General features: G+C 36.9%; 1 protein-coding gene across 5 annotated transcripts in view; it reads right to left on the bottom strand.

The window, feature by feature from the left end:
* TOPBP1 (DNA topoisomerase II binding protein 1) overlaps positions 1 to 24,262 on the bottom strand; it is a 63,713-nt gene that overhangs the window by 23,681 nt on the left and 15,770 nt on the right. For 4 of the 5 annotated variants that reach the window (XM_059162641.1, XM_059162640.1, XM_059162638.1 and 1 more), the window contains 6 exons: positions 18,078 to 18,394; positions 17,226 to 17,398; positions 11,817 to 12,028; positions 10,275 to 10,561; positions 2,889 to 3,062; positions 2,688 to 2,797 (listed from right to left, as the gene is read on the bottom strand). In XM_059162641.1, coding sequence (XP_059018624.1) covers positions 2,688 to 2,797; positions 2,889 to 3,062; positions 10,275 to 10,561; positions 11,817 to 12,028; positions 17,226 to 17,398; positions 18,078 to 18,394 — 1,273 coding nt within the window. The remainder of the gene's footprint in view (positions 1 to 2,687; positions 2,798 to 2,888; positions 3,063 to 10,274; positions 10,562 to 11,816; positions 12,029 to 17,225; positions 17,399 to 18,077; positions 18,395 to 24,262) is intronic. The other variant, XM_059162642.1, reaches the window with a different exon arrangement.

A 24,262-nucleotide genomic window follows, 5' to 3' on the forward strand; every position in this document is an offset into this window, starting at 1 on the left:
GATAAGCCTGAGGCCTATTTTACTTAAAAACACAAGTAGGTTTTTTGTTGGTTTTTTTTTCCAGTTTAAATATACACTAATATATAGGACATCCAACTACTGAGCAACTGATGGAAGACTACACTTTGCTTAATTTGTAACTTTGCCCAATTATGAACAAATCTTGGTAAAGTCCTGTTACCAAAGGAAATGCTGCTCATGGTATCTTGAGTCTCTGTATCTGTTTGATCTTGGGGCTCTAGTATTTTAAGTGATTTTACGTATGTATGTAAGCATATGAATACTCTGTTTTCTTCCAGTGTCTTCAGCCACAGGCATTTACATACTAAACATATATTTTATGATTCTGTGCCTTCTGATAACTTTCATTTATTAAAATTATGAAAGTGGTTAAGTTATGGGGGGCCTGGGTGGCTTAGTTGGTTATGTGTCCAACTCTTGATCTCAGCTCAGGTCTTGATCTCAGGGTCATGAATTCAAGCCGGCATTGGGCTCCACATTGGGTGTGGTGCTTTACTTAAAAAAAAAAAAAAAAGTCATATTTGTGAAATCCTTTTAGGAGAGGTAATGCTATGACATACTGAGGAGCTCTGGCCTAGGTGTTTAACAGTGGGAAGCAGGAGGTGTGTCAGGTAATCTCTTCAGGATGTTCAGGTTCTAGTTTATGGATGGGAAAAAGTAGGACAGTTTTCATTTGAGAACACATTACTCTATAAACATATATAAACAGAGGTTACATATTGTAACCTCTACGTATTAAAGTGTTCTTCTCTCTCATCTAACACCAAGTCTGAGAAATCCCTTTCAGGAATAGATTTTTTTTAAAGATTTAATTTATTTAGAGAGTGAGTAAGCATGTGCACAAGTTGGGGGTAGGGGTGGAGGGACAGAGGGAGAGGGAGACAAAGTCTTAAATAGATTCCTTGCTGAGTGCAGAGCCTGGTGCTCAATCTCATGACCCTGAAATCACAATCTGAGCCAAAACCAAGAGTTTTGGCTGAACTGACTGCACTACCCAGGTGTCCCAAGGAATAGATTTAAGCAAACTTTTAATCAGTTAAATCTGAATTACTTACCAATTTCAGTAACAGATTCTATTTTCACACTGAGAGGACTAGAATTTTTTTTTAAATTTAAGATTTTTATTTATTTATTTGACAGAGAGAGATCACATGTAGGCAGAGAGGCAGGCAGAGAGAGAGGAGGAAGCAGGCTCCCCCCTGAGCAGAGAGCCCAATGTGGGGCTCGATCCCAGGACCCTAGGATCATGACCCTGAGCCAAAGGCAGAGGCTTTAACCCACTGAGCCACCCAGGTGCCCCGAGGACTATCATCTTATTTATTTATTTATTTATTTATATTATTAAAAAGATTTTTATTTATTTATTTGACAGAGATCACAAGTAGGCAGAGAGGCAGGGAGAGAGAGAAGGAAGCAGGCTCCCTGCTGAGCAGAGAGCCCGATGTGGGGCTCGATCCCAGGACCCTGGGATCATGACCTGAGCCGAAAGCAGAGGCTTTAACCCACTGAGCCACCCAGGTGCCCCGAGGACTATCATCTTAAGTCTTAATAAAAGTCAAGTTCTACAGGTTCCTTTTATGTCTTATATCAAGTACAGATGCCAAGTGAATATACAATAAAGCGTTCAATTTTGACAAATACACATACCCTCACAAGACTCTTAAGAATGAAATGAGATAGATAAAGCTTGGCTCATACTAAGAGCTCAGCAACTGGTAAAAGGTAATATGATAATATATAATCATATAGTAGATATTATATAATAATACACAAAGCAGGTAATATAATTATTAGTTCTAAAAGGTAAAAAACTTTTTCTTTTCTACAACAGATATACTAAACACATTAAAATGCTTTTAACTCTCTCAGATACATTTTATTTTTATTCTCCTGATCTATCAAATAGCAAGCTAACCAAAATAACACTTAACTAAAAGGGAAGATAGAGCCAAATGTGTTTCTCAAACTACGACTTGTAGAACCAATCATTATGTTATCTATAAATGGCTGAATAGAAGCGATCAAGAAAGGTAGCACCGCAGACAGTGGAATACGAGGGACTCAGGATTGGCTGGCACGGGTAAGGCTCTCTCAATCCCTGGCACACATGCCATCTCTGCTGGAGGTCTGTCTCTAGCTTGGCTGTCAGGTGGAGGGCAGATATGATAATCTCTGTCTCCAAAAGTAGTGAAAATAAATAGAAATTAAACCAGTCTACAAAAGACCACTGAATGCCTGGATGGCTGCAGTACTGCTCACAGAAGAGCTCTACTCTGAAACACACTAAGGTACAAATATGCTTAATCTCACACCTCATATAAGTCAATATACCTATGAATCTTTTATTAAATACATTAGGCAAGAATTCTTCTAGATTGTACTCATAATTCATGGAACCCAAGTTTCTAGAATAGTGAGTGGTACAAAATAGGTTCTCACATATGGGTTGCACAAACCCTAAATAATACATGTATCAATGTGAATTGATAACTGGAAAGGGTATTTTCCAAGGCTGAAGTAAATGACAAATCAACTGGAGATACTGCAGACAATATGGCATGTTAAAAGGCAAAGTAAATGTTCCTTTGTGAATGTACACAATAGGTTTAGGTTTTCCTATATGTTTAGACAATATCAGTACCAAAACAGAAAGATGTGTCACCTACCTGTAATCTGCTCCTAGAGAGGCTGCAATCCCATTCAGTTCACCCTGTTTCTTACTGAGTTTCTTACTCACACATACCACTACCTTGTGAAGTGGTTTGGGGGCTTCTTCCTGCCCATGGAAAAGAAAAGACATAAGGTCAACTATTATTGTTTGAAATATTTTATCTATAATTTTCTTTTAATAAGAGATCTAATTCTACCTTCTTCGATTGGGCATCCTTCAGCTGAGGGCTGGCAGACAAAGCAACAGCATTTCGAGAGCTATTTGCCAAAGCAAGTTTCAAGTTTCTGACAATGACTTCTGAAAGTGGCGTACTCAGTTTCCTTTTCTGCTGGCTAGGACCTCCTGGAGTTTCCAAGGCTGCAAGTGCATCCTATATGTATGTTAGGGGAGAAAGAAATGTAGGAGGAAGAGGAGAAAAGGACAGGAGGGAAGAAGATGGGACAGAAGGAAAAAGGAAGGTAAATAGTATAAGGAAAGAGGAAGGGAGAGGTAAAGAGAGAAGAGATAAACCTCAAAATTAACTGGATTATAGCTTTAGCCTCCTCCAGTTTTCTTTCAAACAAAAAGAATGAAGTATTAAATGCATCTGAACATAATTAAAAAAAAATTCATACTGTTCAGCAAATGAGTCCAAAGAGACTCACAACATGCTCACATTTTCAGCTGTGCTCATCACATTTGGGCTGAATCTCAGAGCGGGAGGTGCAGATAAAATTAAGCAAAATGAATGAACAATAAACATGGAAGGAAACAAGCAAGGATGGATATAAGCAAGATCTGACCTGTAAGGTTAATAAATTGACGGAGTTGAGAATTGTGAAAAATCCTCAAAAGGACAAAATATATTCCTGTTTCTATGTCACCTACAGTTCCCTCATGAGAAGGGGCCACTGTTATTCAGGCCGCGCTGCTCATTCTCTTTTCCATCTGTATAGTATTCCATGCACACAGCTGATTGGATTTACCACTATTCAACTGATGAATATTTAGATTAACAATCTTTTGCCAGTATGATGATGCAACGAACAACCTTATACACACATCATTTTGCAAAAGGAAACATTTAAGCAAAATTTATGTAACAATGCTGACATTGTTCACATCATGAACAAAGCATTAGAATGTTTCCTAACATGTTTGACAGCACCAGTGGGTAATCAGATTTTTCTTTTTGGCCCATCTGATAGGTTAAAAAAATTTAACTGTATGCTCTAATTTTCCACCTTTTAATACTAAATAAGATTAAACATTTTTATGAATGTATAATATTTCCATTTAATTTTTTTGTGACAGCTATCTCTTCCTAACTTTGCCCATTTTCCCCATTACTTTGTCTTAAAAAAAAAAAATTATTTATTTATTTAGAGGGAGGGAGACTGTTGGGGGAGGGGTAGAGGGAGAGAGAGAATCTCAAGCAGAGCTTGACCCAGACACAGGGCTCGATGCCATGTTCCTGAGATAGTGACCTGACACTGAGAGTCAGGGGCCCTGCTTTTTCTTTTTTTATTCACTTGTCTGAATATATTTCTAAGAGTTTATATGCATACATATACATTGAGATATATGCACATTTCTTTTCAATTTGCTGTCAATTTTTGCCATGGAGAATTTTTTTTTTTACCTAGTTATTTTTTTATTTTTATTTTTTTAATTTTTTATTTTTTATAAACATATATTTTTATCCCCAGGGGTACAGGTCTGTGAATCACCAGGTTTACACACTTCACAGCACTCACCAAAGCACATACCCTCCCCAATGTCCATAATCCCACCCCCTTTTCCCAAACTCCCTCCCCCCAGCAACCCTCAGTTTGTTTTGTGAGATTAAGAGTCACTTATGGTTTGTCTCCCTCCCAATTCCATCTTGTTTCATTGATTCTTCTTCTACCCACTTAAGCCCCCATGTTGCATCACCACTTTGCCATGGAGAATTTTTAAATACTTTTATTGTACATTTATAAAATCTGCAGTTGAATGTGGAGAATTTTTTAATGCTGTCAGATTCATATGACTCTTATTTCTTTTGAGGTATATGTTATAGTTAAAAAGGTCCTCCTAATGCTGGCATTACTGAAAAAAAAAAACTTACTCTTTCATGGCCTGTTCCTATAATCTTTATGCCTTCATTTCTTATATTTAAATATCTAATCCTCTGGAATTTATTCTGGTGTAAGGGGTGAGTTTTCATCCCAACTGTTTTCTCAGATGGTTACTCAGCTTCCTGATTTGAATGCTACCTTTATCATATAATACATTTTCCAATCTGTGGGGTGTAATCCTGTTTATCAATATGAGTACTCATGTGATGACATACTGCTTCAGTTACTGCAACTTCATACAATGCTTGAATAACTACCTACAAACTCAAATCCCCAAATTTCTTTCTCTAGCCCAGATCATTATCCAAACTTCAAGCTATGCATGTAATTGCCTATCTGACAACAGTACTTGGACGTCTAACAGGGATCTCCAACTTTATGTGTCGAAAATACAAACTCTCGGTCTGAGGCCCTGATCCCAACCTGTTCCATTCAACTCAGCTGACCAGAGCTCCATTCATCTACTCTCTCAGATCAAAAATTTAGAGGATTCAAATTCCAAACATTTAAACACCTGCCATGTACTAAGGAAATCTGATGAAGATCAATCATTATCTACACATACCCTTGTAAAATCATTAGATTTTATTTTATTTATTTTTTTTTTTTAAAGATTTTATTTATTAATTTGACAGAGAGAAATCACAAGTAGACAGAGAGGCAGCCAGAGAGAGAGAGAGGGAAGCAGGCTCTCTGCCGAGCAGAGAGCCCGATGCGGGACTCGATCCCAGGACTCTGAGATCATGACCTGAGCCGAAGGCAGCGGCTTAACCCACTGAGCCACCCAGGCGCCCCAAATCATTAGATTTTAAAGATAAAAGAAAACGCCACATGGCTTTCTGGCAAAAAAGATAAAATAACTTACAAAAACAACATAGTTAGACTGGCATCAGAAATTTCAAAAACATATACAAAGAAAGGAAGCAGTAGAGTCGCATTTTCAGGAAACTCAAGAAAAAAAAATGCAAACCAAGAACAATACATCCAATCTGTTGAATAAACAAGGCCCTGGTAAAGGTTTTGAATGTGCAGAACTCAGGAAATATTGTACATATGTCCTTCTCAAATATTCTAGAGGATGCACTTCCTCCTGTAGTGCATTCGTCCTTAATGACAGTAAGCATTTCACATATTTGATTGTAGAGTTAAGACTAAACAAGGGTGAGGTTCATGGGTTAAAAAAAAATAATAAACATTTTATCTTCTGACAAAGTTGATAAATGTAATTAAAAACAGTAAGTGACTCTTAATCTCACAAAACAAACTGAGGGTTGCTGGGGGGACGGGGGTTGAGAGAAGGGGGTGGGATTATGGACATTGGGGAGGGTATGTGCTTTGGTGAGTGCTGTGAAGTGTGTAAACCTGATGATTCACAGACCTGTACCCCTGGGGATAAAAATATATGTTTATAAAAAATTGAAGGAAAAAAAAAAACAGTGGAAGAGAGAAAATGGGGAACCAGAATAAGATTACTGACTGCAACAGTAGTAGGGGTCAAATCATATAATTTACAACTGACATAAGGTTAAGATAGGGGTTTAAGGGCACCTTAAGAATAAAACTAATAAACCCTTTCCTAAATAAAAGGAAAACAAAAACAAAAGCAAAAACAGAGGACATGATACCTGAAGAAACATGTAACATACATACATAACGTAAACTAATTATAATATATGACAGAATTGAGACCAAATAGAAATCATATTAAATGTGAATAGATTAAGTCACCTGGTTGAAAGGAAAAGATTTTTCTTTTTTAAGATTTTATTTATTTATTTGACAGACAAGAGATGACAAGTAGGCAGAGAGGCAGGCAGAGGGGGGTGAGGAAGAAGGCTCCCTGCTGAGCAGAGAGCCCGATGTGGGGCTCGATCCCAGGTTCCTGGAATCATGACCTGAGCCGAAGGCAGAGGTTTTAACTTTTAACCCACTGAGCCACTCAGGCACCCCAAAAGGAAAAGATTTTTTTAAATGGCTCATAAAGCCAATCTCAATTCTATGCTCAATTCTACCTTTAAAATGCAGCAATCTCCAAAGGCTAAAATGAAGGATTACACAGGATTATAATGCAAATGAAAATCATAAAATGGTACGGATTGAAATCCTGATACCAAAGTAGACCTCAAGCCAGAAACTATTACATGAGAAAAAGAACACATTTCAAGTTACATTAATAGTTGTAATATCTATGTACTAGTTAACATACACCAATCATTTATCTAAAAACAAAACCACACAAGATCCAAGAAAGAGAAACACACCATATTATTGTAACTTAAAAACAACACATAGTATGAGTGAGTTAAATGACCAAAAAACAGGAAAGGATATAAAAGATCTAAACAACATTATCAAGAAGTTCGATCTTGTGTGTATGCCTGTGTACAGCAAAGACTATCCATGTTGGAGAATATATCTGCTCATAAAATGTTCTCACAAAATCAAGCAATGTTCTCAAAAATTGACATATATCAGGGCACAAACATCAGTAAGTTCTATGACGTAGAAATATTATAAACAACACTCTGATCACAATGTAATAAAATAATAAAAAGTGTTTCCATCTGGAAAGTAATGAAAACTCTATTTCTGAACAAAGGGTATATGAGTATTCCTCCTAGTATTTTTATTTTGCAACATTTTAAAGAAATTATTTCCAAGTGAAAAGTAAAAACAATATTAACAATAATAACCTCAAACCTTATAATTCTTTATTGAGAAGGATGGGGAACACTGGGTGCTCAACACATTACTAGTAGGACTATTAACTGGTACAACCACTTTGACAATTTGTCAGTCTCTACTAAAGTTGCTCTCCCAGCAAGTTCACTTTTAGGTATATACCAAAAAGAAATGCATGCACACATATTCTAAGAGACATGCACAAGAATGTCTACATGATTTGTAAGAGCAAAAATCTAGTAGCCATCTAAATGTAAATTATGGTATACTCATTTTTTAAAAATTTTTTATTTTTTATAAACATATATTTTTATCCCCAGGGGTACAGGTCTGTGAATCACCAGGTTTATACACTTCACAGCACTCAATTATGGTATACTCATTTAATGGAATATTCTGCAGCAATGGAATCAATGAACTAAAGTTAAAGGAACAGGGACACAGCTTTCAAACAAAGGCTGAACAAAAAAAGAATATATATTATATTCATAATATATAATATTTAAAAGTAAAAAAAACAAGGATAACAAAGTTAGTGTTAGAAGTCAGGAGTGTTACCTTCAGGAGGAAGGAGGAAACAGTGATGAAGGAGAGGCATAAGGAAGGCTCTAAGGTACCTGGCAATGATCTTCTGAACATGTACAGTAGCCTTCCAGCTGTTAACTTTAACATATTTTAACTTTAACTTAACTTTAACATATCATTTAGCAGCACATCTGCTGTACTTCTCTGATGCCAATTAAAAATTAAATAGGAGATTTTTAAAATATGAGGCCTAATGTATTCAATTTTGTGATTATTTTATGGCCCCTTCTGTTTTCAGAGTACAAAGTTCAATATACCATATTACATCAATTTGAAGAAGCACTGATTGTAAGAAGAAGTACCATTTTATGTATTACCAAAAAGATAAAAGTCCCCCAAACCACCACCCCAAAAGAAAGAAAGAAAAAAAAAAAACACTCCTAAGTGAACTATGACTCTAAATAATAAAACTTTTAAATATGTTTTGTGTCTTCACTGAGACTATTTAGAACCATCAGCTTTCTGCAAGGTATCTAAAGAAGAACAGTGTCAATGACAGGGAATATTCTTATTTTCTTCCCTACTAGTGTCATTTCATCTACTATTCAAAAAGTTTGTGGGGGTGCCTGGGTGGCTCAGTGGGTTAAAGCCTCTGCCTTTGGCTCAGGTCAAGATCCCAGCGTCCTGGGATAAAGCCCCGCATGGGGCTTTCTGCTCAGCAGGGAGCCTGCTTCCCCCCCACCCTCTCTGCCTGCCTCTCTGCCTCTGTCAAATAAATAAATAAAATCTTAAAAAAAAAATAGTTTGTGAGCTAAGAGACCTTAGAGATCAATCATCTAGATATACCCTATGATTTTATAGATAAAGATGATAGAGCCCAAAGAGGTTGACCTCTTTCAAAGACAGCAAGAAGCAAAGGAGAAGGCTGATTCTAGATCTCAGGTCTCAAACCAGTGATTTTTCTCTATTTCTTAAGGCATAATGAGCAGTGTTAATCATAGCACAAAAAGTTACTTTTTCAAGCACAGGTTCTGCTTAGTGAAACTATCCAAAGTATCAATTTATATTTATTTTCTGAAGATGAACAATCTATAAATTCTATAAACCTACTTCTTAACACACCAGTAAAAATTATTAGAATGTTGCCTTTTTTTTTTTTTTTTTAAATAGGCTCCATGCCCAGCATGGAGCCTAATATTGGGTTTGAACTCCAGACCCTGAGATCAAGACCTGAGCCAAGAGTCAGACACTTAAATGAGTGAGCCACCCAGGTGTCCCAGAACCTTGCTTCTTAATACCCTACCAGCAAAACTCCAATAGATGACTAGTATAATAACAGTGCAAAGACTCATGGATAAAAAGAATCATAAACAATGATTTCAATAGCCATTCGAAAGGCCAACAGCTACTAAAGGAATAGTAAAGAAAATCATTTTGGGGGAATAAGAGGAAACCGTTTATTGCCAAATAATGTCTTTTTTTTTTTTTCTTAAAGATTTTATTTATTTATTTGACAGAGAGAAATCACAAGTAGATGGAAAGGCAGGCAGAGAGAGAGTGAGAGAGGGAGGCAGCCTCCCTGCTGAGCAGAGAGCCCGATGCGGGACTCGATCCCAGGACCCTGAGATCATGACCTGAGCCGAAGGCAGCGGCTTAACCCACTGAGCCACCCAGGCGCCCGCCAAATAATGTCTTGATCTGGGAATGAATTTCTCAGAAAGGGAGCCATAGTGCTCAGGAGATCAAACAAAGATGCAGACTTAACCTATCTTTTCAAGGGAAGTGACTGCAAGATAAGGTGATAAGAGACACATTTTTGGAGAGCAAGCACTGAGTATACTGCTAGAATCAAAACATAAGTAGCAATGGGTTTATATCATAGTTAATAAAATTATTTCATCACACCATTGCATTTGATCCTTCAGATAAATCTGTGAGTTTTCAGAGCAAGTGATATCCTCTTTATACAAAAGAAAAAGTCTATGCTTGGATATGTTAAATAATCTGCCTAGAGTCATACTGCTCATGACAGATGTAGGACTTGAACCCAGTCCCGACTTCACACCATTTTACCTCCCGCTTTTATCTCAACCCCAAGTATATGGAGGGACTCGATAATATGATCTGCCAGTATCTCTGGAGAACTTACTACCACAAACTAGAGGTGATGCAGAATTTGGAGTTTCAATTAACTTATAAGTTATATTATAACTATTTACTTCATATACTATGAATTATTAATTGTTAACTCAAGGACCATATTCTGTAATCCCTACCTTCACATCAAAGGAAGGCTTGAAGAGTTTGTCCTTGGACAGAAATTTTGATGGTGTATCCAGATGTAAGGAGGGCTCTTTCTGAAGTGGTTGTCCCACTGGTGGGGAGGCCGAAACCTGTCTGGTATGTTGTGAGATCACAGCATGGAAAGCTTTACTCTGAAAGCGGTTCATATCTAAAGGCGTGACGGCTGTTTTCCTATGAGTTTCCAGGTGTGCAACAGGATGCTCTGGAGTACCTGGGTTTAGATTCACCCTGTTTGTTGTTTCAGTTTCCACACTTTGTTCTAGAGATTTAAAACGAGAAGAAACAAATGTGAGCCACTAGTCATCTTTTATCTCTGAAGATGAATACACAAAGTGCTATTTTTATGTCTCATTATTAGTTTTCATGTAAATTCTCAAGTACATTTTAAATCACAAAATTATATATCTACTTTCCAAGAAACAAACCAAATAATACATTAAAATATATGTTGAGTTAAACACAGAACATCAACTGAAACAATTAATGAAATTAGATTTCCTGTTTCATTTTATTGTTAACTTGAAGTATTTTTTAATAAACTTCATGATTTGCCAAATATTATATAAGTGTTATCTTGGTGAATGACAGAATTAAGGGAAAAAACCAAAAACAATTACATATACTCTGAGTTAACAACTACAGTGAAGATTTTATAAAGTTCTCAGTGAAATTTTAATATGACTTAAGTATCACTTTGCCTCAGTTCTAAAATTTCCAGTCTGTTTGGGTAAGCAATAATGGCTCTGAGAGCTGTTCCCAAGCTATTGAAGTTTGCCCAGGGATGCCATCATCTTCTACTGTGTCCTCCCACCAGTCTTTTTTCAATATTTAACAAAAACACTTATTAGATGGCTATGCCATGCCAGGTCCAATGCTAGACAATGGAAATATATTATGCACAAGACACACATATGCTTTGCCCTTTCAGAGCTTGTAACTGAGTAGGGAGACATGAAAGCAAACTAGATATTAGAACACTGAGATCAAAGGTTTAAAGGGAATAATGGAGGGAGACTTGGCAAGACAAAGGCCATACTTGGGAGTCAAGGAAGGCTTCCCAACGGAAAATAACATCCAAGCTTGGAGGGCTGAAAGATATGGACAAAGAGGCAACCATGAGGTGGGCCAGAGAAAAGATGCAGAAGTCCAAAGATGAGAGGAAGAGAGAGCACATGAATGACATGGTGTGTCAATGTGAGCCACAGAAGAAACAATAAATGGGATTCTAGCCCACAAATTTGGACTTCAAACACTGAGACCCCAGAATGCTTCCAGATTGTTTTGTATCTTCCAGCTTTCAGACACTGCCTGTAGTAGAGAGCAGATAAAAATTAAATCTGTGCTATGAACACATTTATTTTGCCACCATATAAGGAATGCTCAACAGCAGTGCACAACACTCAATGTGAAAACTAGAAATCAGTGAACTTCTAAAAACAAGATTCAACATATTCATATTCCAGAGACCATCAAATTGTAAAATACATATAAAAGGACAAGATAAAAGTATTAACCTTCTTTAGCAGACTTTTCAATCAGAAAATGGCTTTCATCTGCTCTCTTTCCCATTCTAGCAGTCTCCAACAGCCAAGATATGGTGACTGCTGGTAAATTCCACTTCTTGGCAGCTTCATACTTAGAACCACCTGGTTCTTTCAATACAAGATGTGTACTGGCAAACATGCCTTTCTTTGCATTGGATTTGCGAACAAAGAATTCTTGAACGCTGAAAATTATATTTAAATAAAAACAAATGGTCATAAACACAACTGAGCAAGCTAAGAAGAAGTTTCTAATACAACTGTTGTTAGACTTCTATGTATAATACTCGCTGATAAAAAGCTCATATATTTTCAAAACCTCTTACATGACTACTCTAAGGTAAAAATGTATTGCTACAGTAAAAGTTTTATAAAAACATTAAGAAAATTAAACTAGACTTTCAAGAACTAATCAGGAAAATTACCTCCTTAATTAGTCATCACCTACCCATATTGGGTCTTTCTTCCCAAAAGGAGGCATGGAATAGCTAGGGAGCACAGAAAGGGTATGAATAACACACTGTATCCTTCCAGTCCACTATGTCTTTGCAAAGCATTTTCAGACACAATCTCTTATGAATATTTGGGAAGTACTAGTATGTTACAAAATATTGGGGGTTTTTGGGAAAGATTTTATTTGCCAGAGAGAGAGAGAGAGAGAGAGAGAGAATGTGTGTGAGTACAAGGGCGGGTGGCAGGCAGAGCAGGCAGAGGGAGAAGCAGGATCCCCACTGAGCAGGGAGTCCAATGTGGGACTTGATCCCAGGACCGTGGGATTATGACCTGGGACTCGATCCCAGGACCATGGAATTAAGATGCGAGCCTAAGGCAGATACTTGACCCACTGAGCCATCCAGGCATTCCTTTTACAAAATATTGTAAAGATACAACCTGGGAAAAGATACAATTAAATGAGAAGGTGGTTGGGTCATGGACATTGGGGAGGGTATGAGTGCTGTGAACTGTGTAAGCCTGACGATTCACAGACCTGTACCCCTGGAGCTAATAATACATTATATGTTAACTTAAAAAAATGCAAAGAAAAAGAAAAAGAAGATAGAATTAAGTGACTTGCTCAAGATGACAGATATTAAACACAGAGAACATAGGGGCAGAAAGAGAAGTCCACCACTTAACATTTAAACAGAAATTTTTTTTAACAACTGCTAGGTTTTATGCTCTAGTCTCCACTTTTAAGATGCTTTAAATCTCCCACATTTTTCCTAGCAATTTCATGGTTTCATTTTTCACATTTAACTCACTGATCCATTTGGTACTTATTATGGTATGAGATGTGGCTCTAACTTTATTGAATCCTATTTACTGAATAAGCCATCTCTCTTCTTCAATGACTTGGAATATCACTTTTTTGTTTAATAAAGATTTTATTTATTTGAGAGAGAGCACATGCAGGAGGAGGGAGAGGAGGAGAGGGAGAGTCCAACTCCCCACTGAGCAGGTAGCCTGATGTGGGGCCCAATTCCAGGACCCTAAGATCATGACCTGAGCCGAAGGCAGATGTTTAACTATCACCAGGGCACCCCAAAAATAACCTGTTTGTATTTGGGTCTATTTCTAGACTTTCTGTTCACTCACTAAACTTTCTGCAACTTATAAAATCCACACTACTATTTAGTGAGGTTTTACAAAATATATTTAAATACAAAATCTATTTAATTACAAAATATAAATAACTATTAACTAATAACTAAATAACTAATAACTAAATAACTATTCTAGAATTTTTATGACTTTCTTGCTTGCTAAACTTTACTTATGAATTCAAGAATTTAGTTTGCTTAATGCTATCCCTAAAAAATTTGGGCAGCATTTTAACTGGGATGTTAAATTTATATAGTAATATAGGAGACAACAGAAACTTCTTTATAATCTTCTTTCCGAGAACATGGATATCTTTTCTACTGTTTCCCTAATAGCATTTTATAAACTTCTGTAGCTCTTGCAAGTTTCATGTTAAACCTTCTGGTAGGTATTTTTTTTTTTTTTTAAAGATTTTATTTATTTATTTGACAGAGGTCACAAGTAGGCAGAGAGGCAGGCAGAGAGAGAGGAGGAAGCAGGCTCCCTGCCGAGCAGAGAGCCCGATGCGGGGCTCGATCCCAGGACCCCGGGATCAGGACCCGAGCCGAAGGCAGAGGCTTAAGCCACTGAGCCACCCAGGCGCCCCTCTGGTAGGTATTTTATCTCTCATTGTAAACTTAGTTTTCATCAACTTTCCTAACTGGCTGGTATGAAGGTCAATGATTTCTGTATATTAATTTGCTACATAGCCACTTTATGGAGTTTTTCTCCAAGCACTGCTTTAGTTTACCCCATGGAACCTGGTGTCATACTTTTGCTATTGTTACTTTCTAGATCTTCTGCAACTTCAGTTTTTTTAAAAAAAGGTTTTCATTGTTTAGCTTAATTCAAATACAGAACATAGCGAGAAAAGAAATACAAAACTTGGTGATTATAATCTATTTGGATATTTATGGCAATAACTTCCTTACCTTTCTTTAGTTTTATCACATAGTGCATTCTTAAACCCTACAGTTTTGTCTTTTTAGTTATAGGATCCATCCTCTTTCCCTATCCCCTTAATAGATATTTGTTGAAGACACTGTATTATTTATAACATAAAGTTATCTCAGAGCCTGAATTTTGCTAATTGCATTTCTGTGCTATAGTTTACATGCTATTCTCCTACTTCCTATAAATCAGTAGTTGAATCCAGAGGCTTCATCAGATAGAGGTTTTATCATTTTTGTAAGGCCACTTTAAGGTGGCCGTGTGTTCATCAGGAGGCACATGATGTCTGTTTTCCTCTTTATTACATGATTATTGATTTTCAGGGCCTAGATGTTTTCATTCATTAGGAATTATAACCCCACCCTTCTTCATTTATTTGTTGGAACACCTATATTTTTAAAATTTAAAAATTTTTTTTAATAAACATATATTTTTATCCCCAGGGTGTTGGAACACCTCTTAAAGGGAAACGCTGTCTTATCCATTATTATGGTACCCTTATACAGATTACATAGGAAAGGCAGGATAAATACTTGATCCTTTCTCTAACAGCTTTCAAAATAACAGGCTGGTTTCCCAGCATCTTTCAATATGACCAATTAGCTTGGTCTGGTGTTATTATAATATTATGATTTAAACATTATTTGATGTGCTTGGATACACTGCCATTATTCTGTCTAGTGGTACTTAAATTGTCCTGTCTTTGGCCTGCAGAGGTCCTTTGATGCAACTTTCTTAGTAGTCCTCGCTATCTGGTCTGACAAAATGTTCCAGACTCACTGGCAGCTTTTTGCCCCAGATCAATAAATAAATAAATAAATAAATAAATAAATGTATGTGTGTGTGTATGTATATATACGTATAATATGTACATACATGTATACATATTATACATGTATACATATATAAAGACTATACATATATATAAATTTTTACACACACACACACACACACACACACACATAAAGACTTTGAGAGAGTGCAGAGAGAGAGAGAGATAGGTAGCGAGCGAGCAAGTGAGCATGAGTATGAGCACAGATATGGGGGGTGGGTAGAGGGAGAAGCAGGCTCTCCACTGAGCAGGAAACCGGCCATGGGGCTTAATCCCACGACACTGGGATCATGACCTGAGATGAAGGCAGATGCCTAATGGGCTGAACCCCCCAGGCACCCCTGGAATTAATCATTTCTTTACATTTTAGTTTCTTTTAGCAGGAAATGGTATTTAAGGATACAATCTGGGCACTGGGATTGCTTATTACCATTGTGTTGATAAATGACTTCTAGGCTTATAAATGGGTTTGAATCCCCCTTGGAACCAAGAGTTATGAAATAGTTCTAAAATGTCCAGTTTATAGGGTCTTTTCATTTTCTATTTATACTATTCATTTCTAGTCTTTACTCATGATTAGAGAGTATGGTCTGCACTCTTCCTATTTTAGGGAATTTACTGAGGTTTTCTTTGTGGCCAGTTTCATTATAGGCAATGTTTATAAGTGTTCTACAGGCACATGAAACGGTATGTTTTATGTCTATGCTATTGAAATCTAGATCCTTCCCTGTTTTCTTTTCTTTTTTTTTTTAGATTTTATTTATTTATTTGACAGAGAGAGATCACAAGTAGACAGAGAGGCAGGCAGAGAGAGAGAGGGAAGCAGGCTCCCTGCTGAGCAGAGAGCCCGATGCGGGACTCGATCCCAGGACCTCGGGATCATGACCTGAGCCGAAGGCAGCGGCTTAACCCACTGAGCCACCCAGGCGCCCCTTCCCTGTTTTCTATAGGACCTCTCATGAAGTAAAAGATGGGAATTAAAGTCTTACAAGTAATGTATTTCTGCTGATTCCATCTTGTATCTCCTATTGTTTTGTCTTATGAATAAGACAAATATATATATATATATATATTTTAACTTTAGTGTGAATACCTATTTATAGCACTCTTCTTTTTCTTATTTAATGCCTCTTCATTTGAATCCAAACTTGTCTGACATTAGAACTGCAACCCCTCCTTTCCTTTTGTTTGCATTTCTTTGACATACCTTTGCCCATCTTTTTCTTTTTTCTTTTTTTTTTTCAGATGTTCTGAATCAGTTTGTTTTGGGTGTGTCTCTTTAAAGTCATTTTAAGTGTTGCTTCAAGATCTAATCTAAAAGAAATTTTTTTGGGGGCGCCTGGGTGGCTCAGTGGGTTAAAGCCTCTGCCTTCAGCTCAGGTCATGATCCCAGGGTCCTGGGATTGAGCCCTGCATCGGGCTGTCCGCTCAGCGGATAGCCTGCTTCCTCCTCTCTCTCTTTCTACCTGCCTCTCTGCCTACTTGTGATCTCTGTCTGTCAAATAAATAAATAAAATCTTAAAAAAAAAAAAAAAAAAAAGAACTTTTTTTTTAAAATATAAAAGTTGAGTTCCTTTACATTTACTGTTAGAACAGTTTTTTACTTCATTTTAAAACAGTTACCACCTAAGGTTAACTTAGGGGCTGGATTAATTTGGAATTTGGAAGTAACTTTCAAGTCCATTTTTTTTTTCCTTCCCAAGTATTCATTACTGAAAAAAAATAAATCTCCCAAATGGACCCATGGAAGGGAATAAAGCTTGGATATGCCATATTCAGTAATGGCTCTTGTATGAGCTTTACACATTCTCTCTGCTGGTAGGTGAGCACTAATGCCCATGGTCTGAACCTCTGCCAGGTATCCATCTAGTAGTACTGAGCCATCACATAGGTACACTATACCCAACCCATAAATATTATAAAGACACCTGGCCCAATTTCAATTTAAATATTCACCAATAAGTCAAAACAGATAGAAGATACACCATGATAGCAGGTGCACAAAAAATACTACATACCTTGCTCCAAGGCGATTTGCCAAGAATGTCAACGAATCTTTTTCTGCTCCTGCACACTGGCTGAATGAAATAACACAATCCTCTAAAGGAGTCATTCCTGCCATCACTGGGACTGGCATGAAGAGAGGATTTGACTTTGGATCAATTAAAGTTTGATAGTCTATGCAGGTTACCTTTTAGAAACAAGAAACACAAGAATGCCAACCTGAAATAAAGCCAGTGGTTTAAAACTGGTTTTTACACTACCAGTAATTTGAGTTTACATGAAAAGCAATTTAAGATAACCTTGTATATGCTCATTCTCAATACATTTCACATGATATTAAAAAAATTAATTCACCATACAGGATATTGAGATCAGGCAGGTTTATCATTTAACTTGCTAAATACTGCTGTAAATTTAATTTCTTCCCAAGTATTAGTTTATAAATTTTCCTCTTAACTCTTGGAAAGTAAAAAAATGATGAAATTACCACTGTTCAGTCAATTAAAAAGATATAATAAGAAATAAAAAGAACAAAAAATAAAATAAACAAAATAAAAAAGAATAATCTGAAAGTGCACACATGCTTTTGGTTGTGAGACAACAGGGAGGACTGAAATAGTAGGAGATGACCTAGGGTAACTTCTTAAGAAGGAATGTTGCTGCTGTGGCCCCAGGGAAATAATAAGTTCTACTCTGCCAGGCTTGGGGCCAAGAAGCTTGTACATTTTCCTATCTTACAATTCCCTTTGGTAAAGGCAAAACCTAAATCTCGCTCAAACAACAATTCACCTAGGAAATAATCATTAACACTCTCAGCATCTGCTATCCTTCAACACTACACTTCAACTGCTACAGGGTCTTCTTACCAGCCACGTATTTGTGACAACTTCTCCCACAGTTGCTTCTACTTCACACCCCAGCAGAGGAACCACAGCATAATCAGCAACAATTCTGCTCTGAAGGGACACGATTTTTCCAGCATTTTCTCTTATGATATTTGCAATATTAGATTCATTTTCATTACTAAAGCCCAAAACAAGGAAACTCTTTTGGCTAAATAAACCTTCTTCGGTAATTGTAGAAGGGTCAGGGAAGCAACAAGTGACAGAAGACTGGTTTTCTTCTGGCAGAGAAATATGAGTAGAGTCATTAAAGGGCTCAACTTCAGACTTCACAGCTTCAACTGAAAGAGAAAAATAAATGTTTTCTAGCAGAGGATTTATCTTACATTTTAAGGTAACACGAAGCCTGAGAATAGTAACCCCACTCACAAAAAATAAGGCTCAGTAAATACACCCCGAGGAAAGGACACAAACCCACCCCATCTTCTTGGCTACCAAGAATACAGTTATTATTTCCACCTTCCATTAGGAATGACAAGAGCAATCATGTCACTGTTGCAGGTATTCCTAGTATACTAGAAACTTCAATTAATTGAAAATTAGGGGACTCCAATAACTCTTTGGGTTTGTCTCAGTCCCAAAATTGGTTTCGCTAATTCACAAAAGAATTGAGAAAATATTGTTAAGGAAAAAAACAGAAGTAACAGGCCTACGTGATCAAGCCCTTCACATGGAAATAACTGTATGAATATAATAAAGAGAATTATGGTTATTTTTTTATGGTTACCTATTTTTCAAAAACTCCTAAAATTTTCATATTGATATTACAGCTGTTTAGTTACTACAATATGGATTTAAGAGAACTGATGAAGGACTCAAGCAAATAGTTTCAACTATTACATTTCAGAATCAAGTTGGCTGACAGATAAGGAGAAGAAAAAAACATAACTGTCAGTAACAAAATATATAATCCCTAATATGGATAAGCACTGGTGAATCAAGACCAAAAGTTTAAATGGTAAAAACTTCGTACTGTTTAACATACTACTGGAAGTCCTAGGCTGAGCAATCACACAACAAAAGAAATGAAAGGCTCCAAAATAGCAAGGAAGTAGTCAAACTTTCACTATTTGCAGACAACATGATACAATATGCAGAAAATCTGAAAGACCACCAAAAAATTGCTAGAACTAATACACGAATTCAGCAAAGCTGCAGGATATAAAACCAATGTGTAGAAATCTGTTGCATTACTATACAGCAATAATGAAGCAGCAGGAAAAGAAATCAAGGAATCGATCCTATTTGCAACTGCACCAAAAACAATATACCTAGGAGTAAACCTAACTATGGAGTTAAAAGATCTATACTCTGAAAAGTAGAGCTCACTTATGAAAGAAATTGAAGAGGACACAAAGCAATGGAAAAACATTCCATACTCATGGATTGGAAGAATAAACATTGTTAAAATGTCCATATTACCCAAAGTAATCTGTGCATTTAATGCAATCCCTATCAAAATACTACCAGATTTTTCACAGAGCTGGAACAAACAATCCTAGTATTTGCATGGAACCACAAAATACCCCAAATAGCCAAAGCAATTTTGAAAAAGAAAAAACTGGAGGTATCATGATTCTGGATTTTAAGCTTTATTACAAAGCTGTAGTCCTCAAGACAGCATGGGACTGGCACAAAAACAGACACATAGATCAATGGAACAGAACAAAGAACCCAGAAATGGACCCTTAACTGTATGGTCAACTGGTATTTGACAAAGCAGGAAAATAACATCCAATGGAAAAAAGTCTCTTCGACAAATGGTGTTAGGAAAAGAAAAACTGGATAGCAACACGAAGAATGAAACTGAACCACTTTCTTACACCATATACCAAAATAAATTCAAAATGATGAAAGACCTAAATGTTGAGATAGGAAACCACCAAAATCCTAGAGGAGAACACAGGCCACATCCTCTTAACCTTGGCCTTGTAACTTACTAAACACACTGCTTTAGGCAAGGGAAGCAAAAATGAACTACTGGGACTTCATAAAGATAAAAAACTTTTGCACAGCAATGAAAACAATAAAACTAAAAGCCTATTGAATGGGAGAAGATAGATGCAAATAACATCAGATAAAGAGTTAGTATTCAAAATCTATAAAGGACTTAACAAACTCGGGCGCCTGGGTGGCTCAGTGGGTTAAGCCACTGCCTTCGGCTCAGGTCATGATCTCAGGGTCCTGGGATCAAGTCCCACGTCAGGCTCTCTGTTCAGCAGGGAGCCTGCTTCCTCCTCTCTCTCTGCCTGCCTCTCTGCCTACTTGTGATCTCTCTCTGTCAAATAAATAAATAAAATCTTAAAAAAAAAAAAAAAGAACTTATTAAACTCAACACCCGAAAAACAAATAACCAGCAATGAAGTAGCCAGAAGACATGAATAGATAACTTTCCAAAGAAGACATCCAAAGGGCTAACAGACATAGAAAATGCCAACATCACTCATCATTAGAGAAATACAAATCAAAACCACAATGAGACACCACCTCACACTAGTCAGAATGGCTAAAATTAACAATACAAGAAACAACAGGTGTTGGTGAGGATGCACAGAAAAGGAGCCCTCTTGCACTGTCAGGAATGCAAACTGGTGCAGCCACTCTAGAAAAGTTTGGAGGTTCCTCAAAAAGTTGAAAATAGATCTACCCATGACCCAGCAATTGCACTACTGGGCATTTATCCCAAAGATACAAATGTACTCCTCTGAAAAGGCACCTGCACCCCAATGTTTATAGCACCAATGCCCACAATAGCCAAACTATGGAAAGAGCCCAGCCAGATGTCATCAACAGATGAATGGATAAAGAAGATGTGGTGTGTACACACACTCACACACACACATGAATATTACTCAGTCATCAAAAAAATGAAATCTTGCCATCTGCAATGACATGGATGGAGCCAGAGTGTATTATGCTAAGTGGAATAAGTCAGTCAGAGACAAACAAGTACCATATGATCTCATTCGTATGTGAAATTTAAGAAAGAAAACAAGTGAACATATGGGGAACAGGGAAAAGAAAAAAAAGGAGAAAGGGAAACAAGCCGTAAGAGACTCTTAAGATTAGAAGACAAGCTGGGAGTTGGTGGGAGGGAGGTGGATGGGAGATGGGCTGAATGGGTGATGGGTATTAAAGAGGGCACTTGCTTTTTAAAAAAAAAAAAAAAAGTAAAGAGGGTGCCTGTGATGACTACTGGGTGTTGTAAATGATGAATCACTGAATTCTACTCCTGAAACTAATATTGCACTGTATGTTCACTAACTAAAATTTTAAAAAAAAAGGTAAAAACTTAGTTTTTGAAAACTTTAGAGGTGCTTTGTAGAGGAGTGGCTAACTATAGCCTCAGGGCCAAACTGGACCTGTAGCCTGTAAGTTAAGAATGGTTTTTATGTGGGACACCTGGATGGCTCAGACAGTTAAGCGTCTGCCTTCGGCTCAGATTATGATCCTGGGGTCCTGGGATCGAGTCCTACATCAGGATCTTTGCTCAGTGGGGAGCCTGTTTCTCCCTCTGCCTGCTGTTTCTTCTGCTTGTGAGCTTTCTCTCTAAAATCTTAAAAAAAAGAAGGGGGTTCATGAGGCATCTGGCTAACTCAGTGGGTTATGTGGATGTCTTTGGCTCAGGTCACGATCCTGGAATCGAGGGATTGAGGCCCATGTTGGGCTTTTCCCCCTTCCTCTGCAACCACCACCCACCCCACTTAGCAAACTGAATTCAACAATAGATTTTTAAAAAATCATTCACCACAATCAAGTGGGACTTATTCCTGCGATGCAAGGGTGGTTTAATATTCACAAATCAATGTGATGCATCATATCAATAAGAGAAAGGATAAAAACCATATGATCATTTCAATAGATGCAGAAAAAGCATCTAACAAAGCACAATGTTCATTCATGATAAAAACTCTCAACAAAGTAGGTTTAGAGGGAAATACCTCAACATAATAATGGCCATATATGAAGCACCCATAGCAAACATCTAATGGGGAAACACTGAGAACTTTCCCCCTAACAAGGAATAAGACAAGGATGTCCACTCTCACCACTTTTATTTAACACAGTACAGGAAGTCCTAGCCACAGCAATCAGACAACAAAAACAAAAGGCATCCAAATTGGCTATAGAAAAAGTTAAAACTTTCACTATTTGGAGATAATATACTATATATACAGGAAGCCCTAAAGACTCCACAAAAAACTGCTGGAACTGATAAACGAATTCAGTAAAGTCACAGGATACCAAATCAATGTACAGGTTGTATGGCTGGTTCAGTCAGTAGAGCATGTGACTCTTCAGCTCCAGGTCATGAATTCAAGCCCCACACTGGGTGTGAGCCTAGTTGAAGGAAAAATAAAATATAAAAAATCTCCCAAAACAACAACAAAACAAAAGCAATATCAAATACAGAAATCTGTTGCATTTCTCCACACCAATAATGAGGCAGCAGAAAAGAAAGAGAAATTAAGGAAACAATCCCATTTACAACTGCACCCCAAAATAATAAGATACCTTGGAATAAACCTAACCAAAGAGGTGAAAGACCTGTACTCTGAAAACTATAAAACACTGATTACAGAAATTGAAAACGACACAAAGAAATGGAAAGACATTCCACTCTCATAGACTGGAAGAACAAATATTGTTAAAATGTCTGCACTACCCAAAGCAATCTACACCGTTAATGCAATCCCTATCAAAATACCAATAGGATTTTTCACAGAGCTAGAACTAACAATCCTAAAATTTGTGTGGAACCACAAAAGACTGCTGGTAGCCAAAGCATCTTGAGAAAGAAAAGCAAACCTGGAGGCATCACGTTTCCAGATTTCTACAAAGCTGTAACAATCAAAACAGGATGGTATTGGCACAAAAACAGACACACAGATCAACGGAATAGAAAAGAGAACCCAGAAATAAATCCTTAACTATATGGTCATTAATTAATGACCATAATTAATGACCATAGTCATTAATTAATCTTCAACAAAGCAGGAGAGAATATGCAATTGGAAAAGACAGTCTCTTTAACAAAATGAGTTTGGAACACTGAACAGCTAAATGCAAAAGAATAAAACTGGACCACTTCCTTATACCATACACAAAAGGGATGAAAGACCCAAATCTTGAGACCTGAAACCATAAAAATCCTAGACGAGAACACAGGCAGTAACCTCTTTAACATAGCCCATAGCAACGTTTTTTTAGTTAGGTCTTTAGACTCATTAATCCACATCACCTATTGAGCCCATTTCTCCACCCCTGTCCCCTCTGATAGCCATTAGATTGTTCTCTATAATTAAGAGTCTGTTTCTTGCTTTGTATCTTTCTTTTTTTTTTTCCACCTTGCCTATTTTCTTTCTTAAATTCCATATATGAGCGAAATCACTTGGTATTTGTCTTTTTCTGATTTGTTTTGCTTGCATTATACTCTCTACCTCCAACCATGCCGTTGCAAATGACAAGATTTCATTCTTTCTTATGGCTGAATAATATTCCTGTGTGTGTATACACATACACCACATCTTCTTTATCCATTCATCAGTCATTAAATACTTGGACTGCTTCCATATCTTGACTATTGTAAATAATGCTGCTATAAACATAGGGCTGCATGTATCCCTTTAAACTGGTGTTCCTATATTCTTTGAGTAAATACCTAGTAGTGTGATTGCTGGATCACAGGGTAGTTCCACTTTTAACTTTCTGAGGAACCTTCATACTGTTTTCCAGAATGGCTGCACCAGTTTGCATTCCTGCCAACAGTGTACAAGTGCTCCTTTTTCTCCATATCCCTGCCAACACCTGTTATTTCTAGTGTTTTTTAATTTTACCCTTTATGACATATGTGAGGTGATATTACATTGCTGTATTTCTAGCATAACTATTTTTTAAGAATAATGACAGAAATAAAGATGTTAATAGAAACTGAAGAAATTTCTAAAGGATATTATTTTATATGAGGAAAGAAAATGATTCCAGAAGAGAATTCTCAGATACAACAAAGAATGAGAAGCAAAGAAATTGCTAAACATGTTGGTAAATCAAAACAAGTATGGACCATATAAAACCTAAGTGTCTGTCAGATTAAAAAAGACAATGAAAATACTGGTCCAAAACACATAAATTGATTGTATGTAGGGGAG

The sequence above is a fragment of the Mustela lutreola genome, chromosome 2, assembly GCF_030435805.1.
Source record: "Mustela lutreola isolate mMusLut2 chromosome 2, mMusLut2.pri, whole genome shotgun sequence".
Taxonomy (NCBI): domain Eukaryota; kingdom Metazoa; phylum Chordata; class Mammalia; order Carnivora; family Mustelidae; genus Mustela; species Mustela lutreola.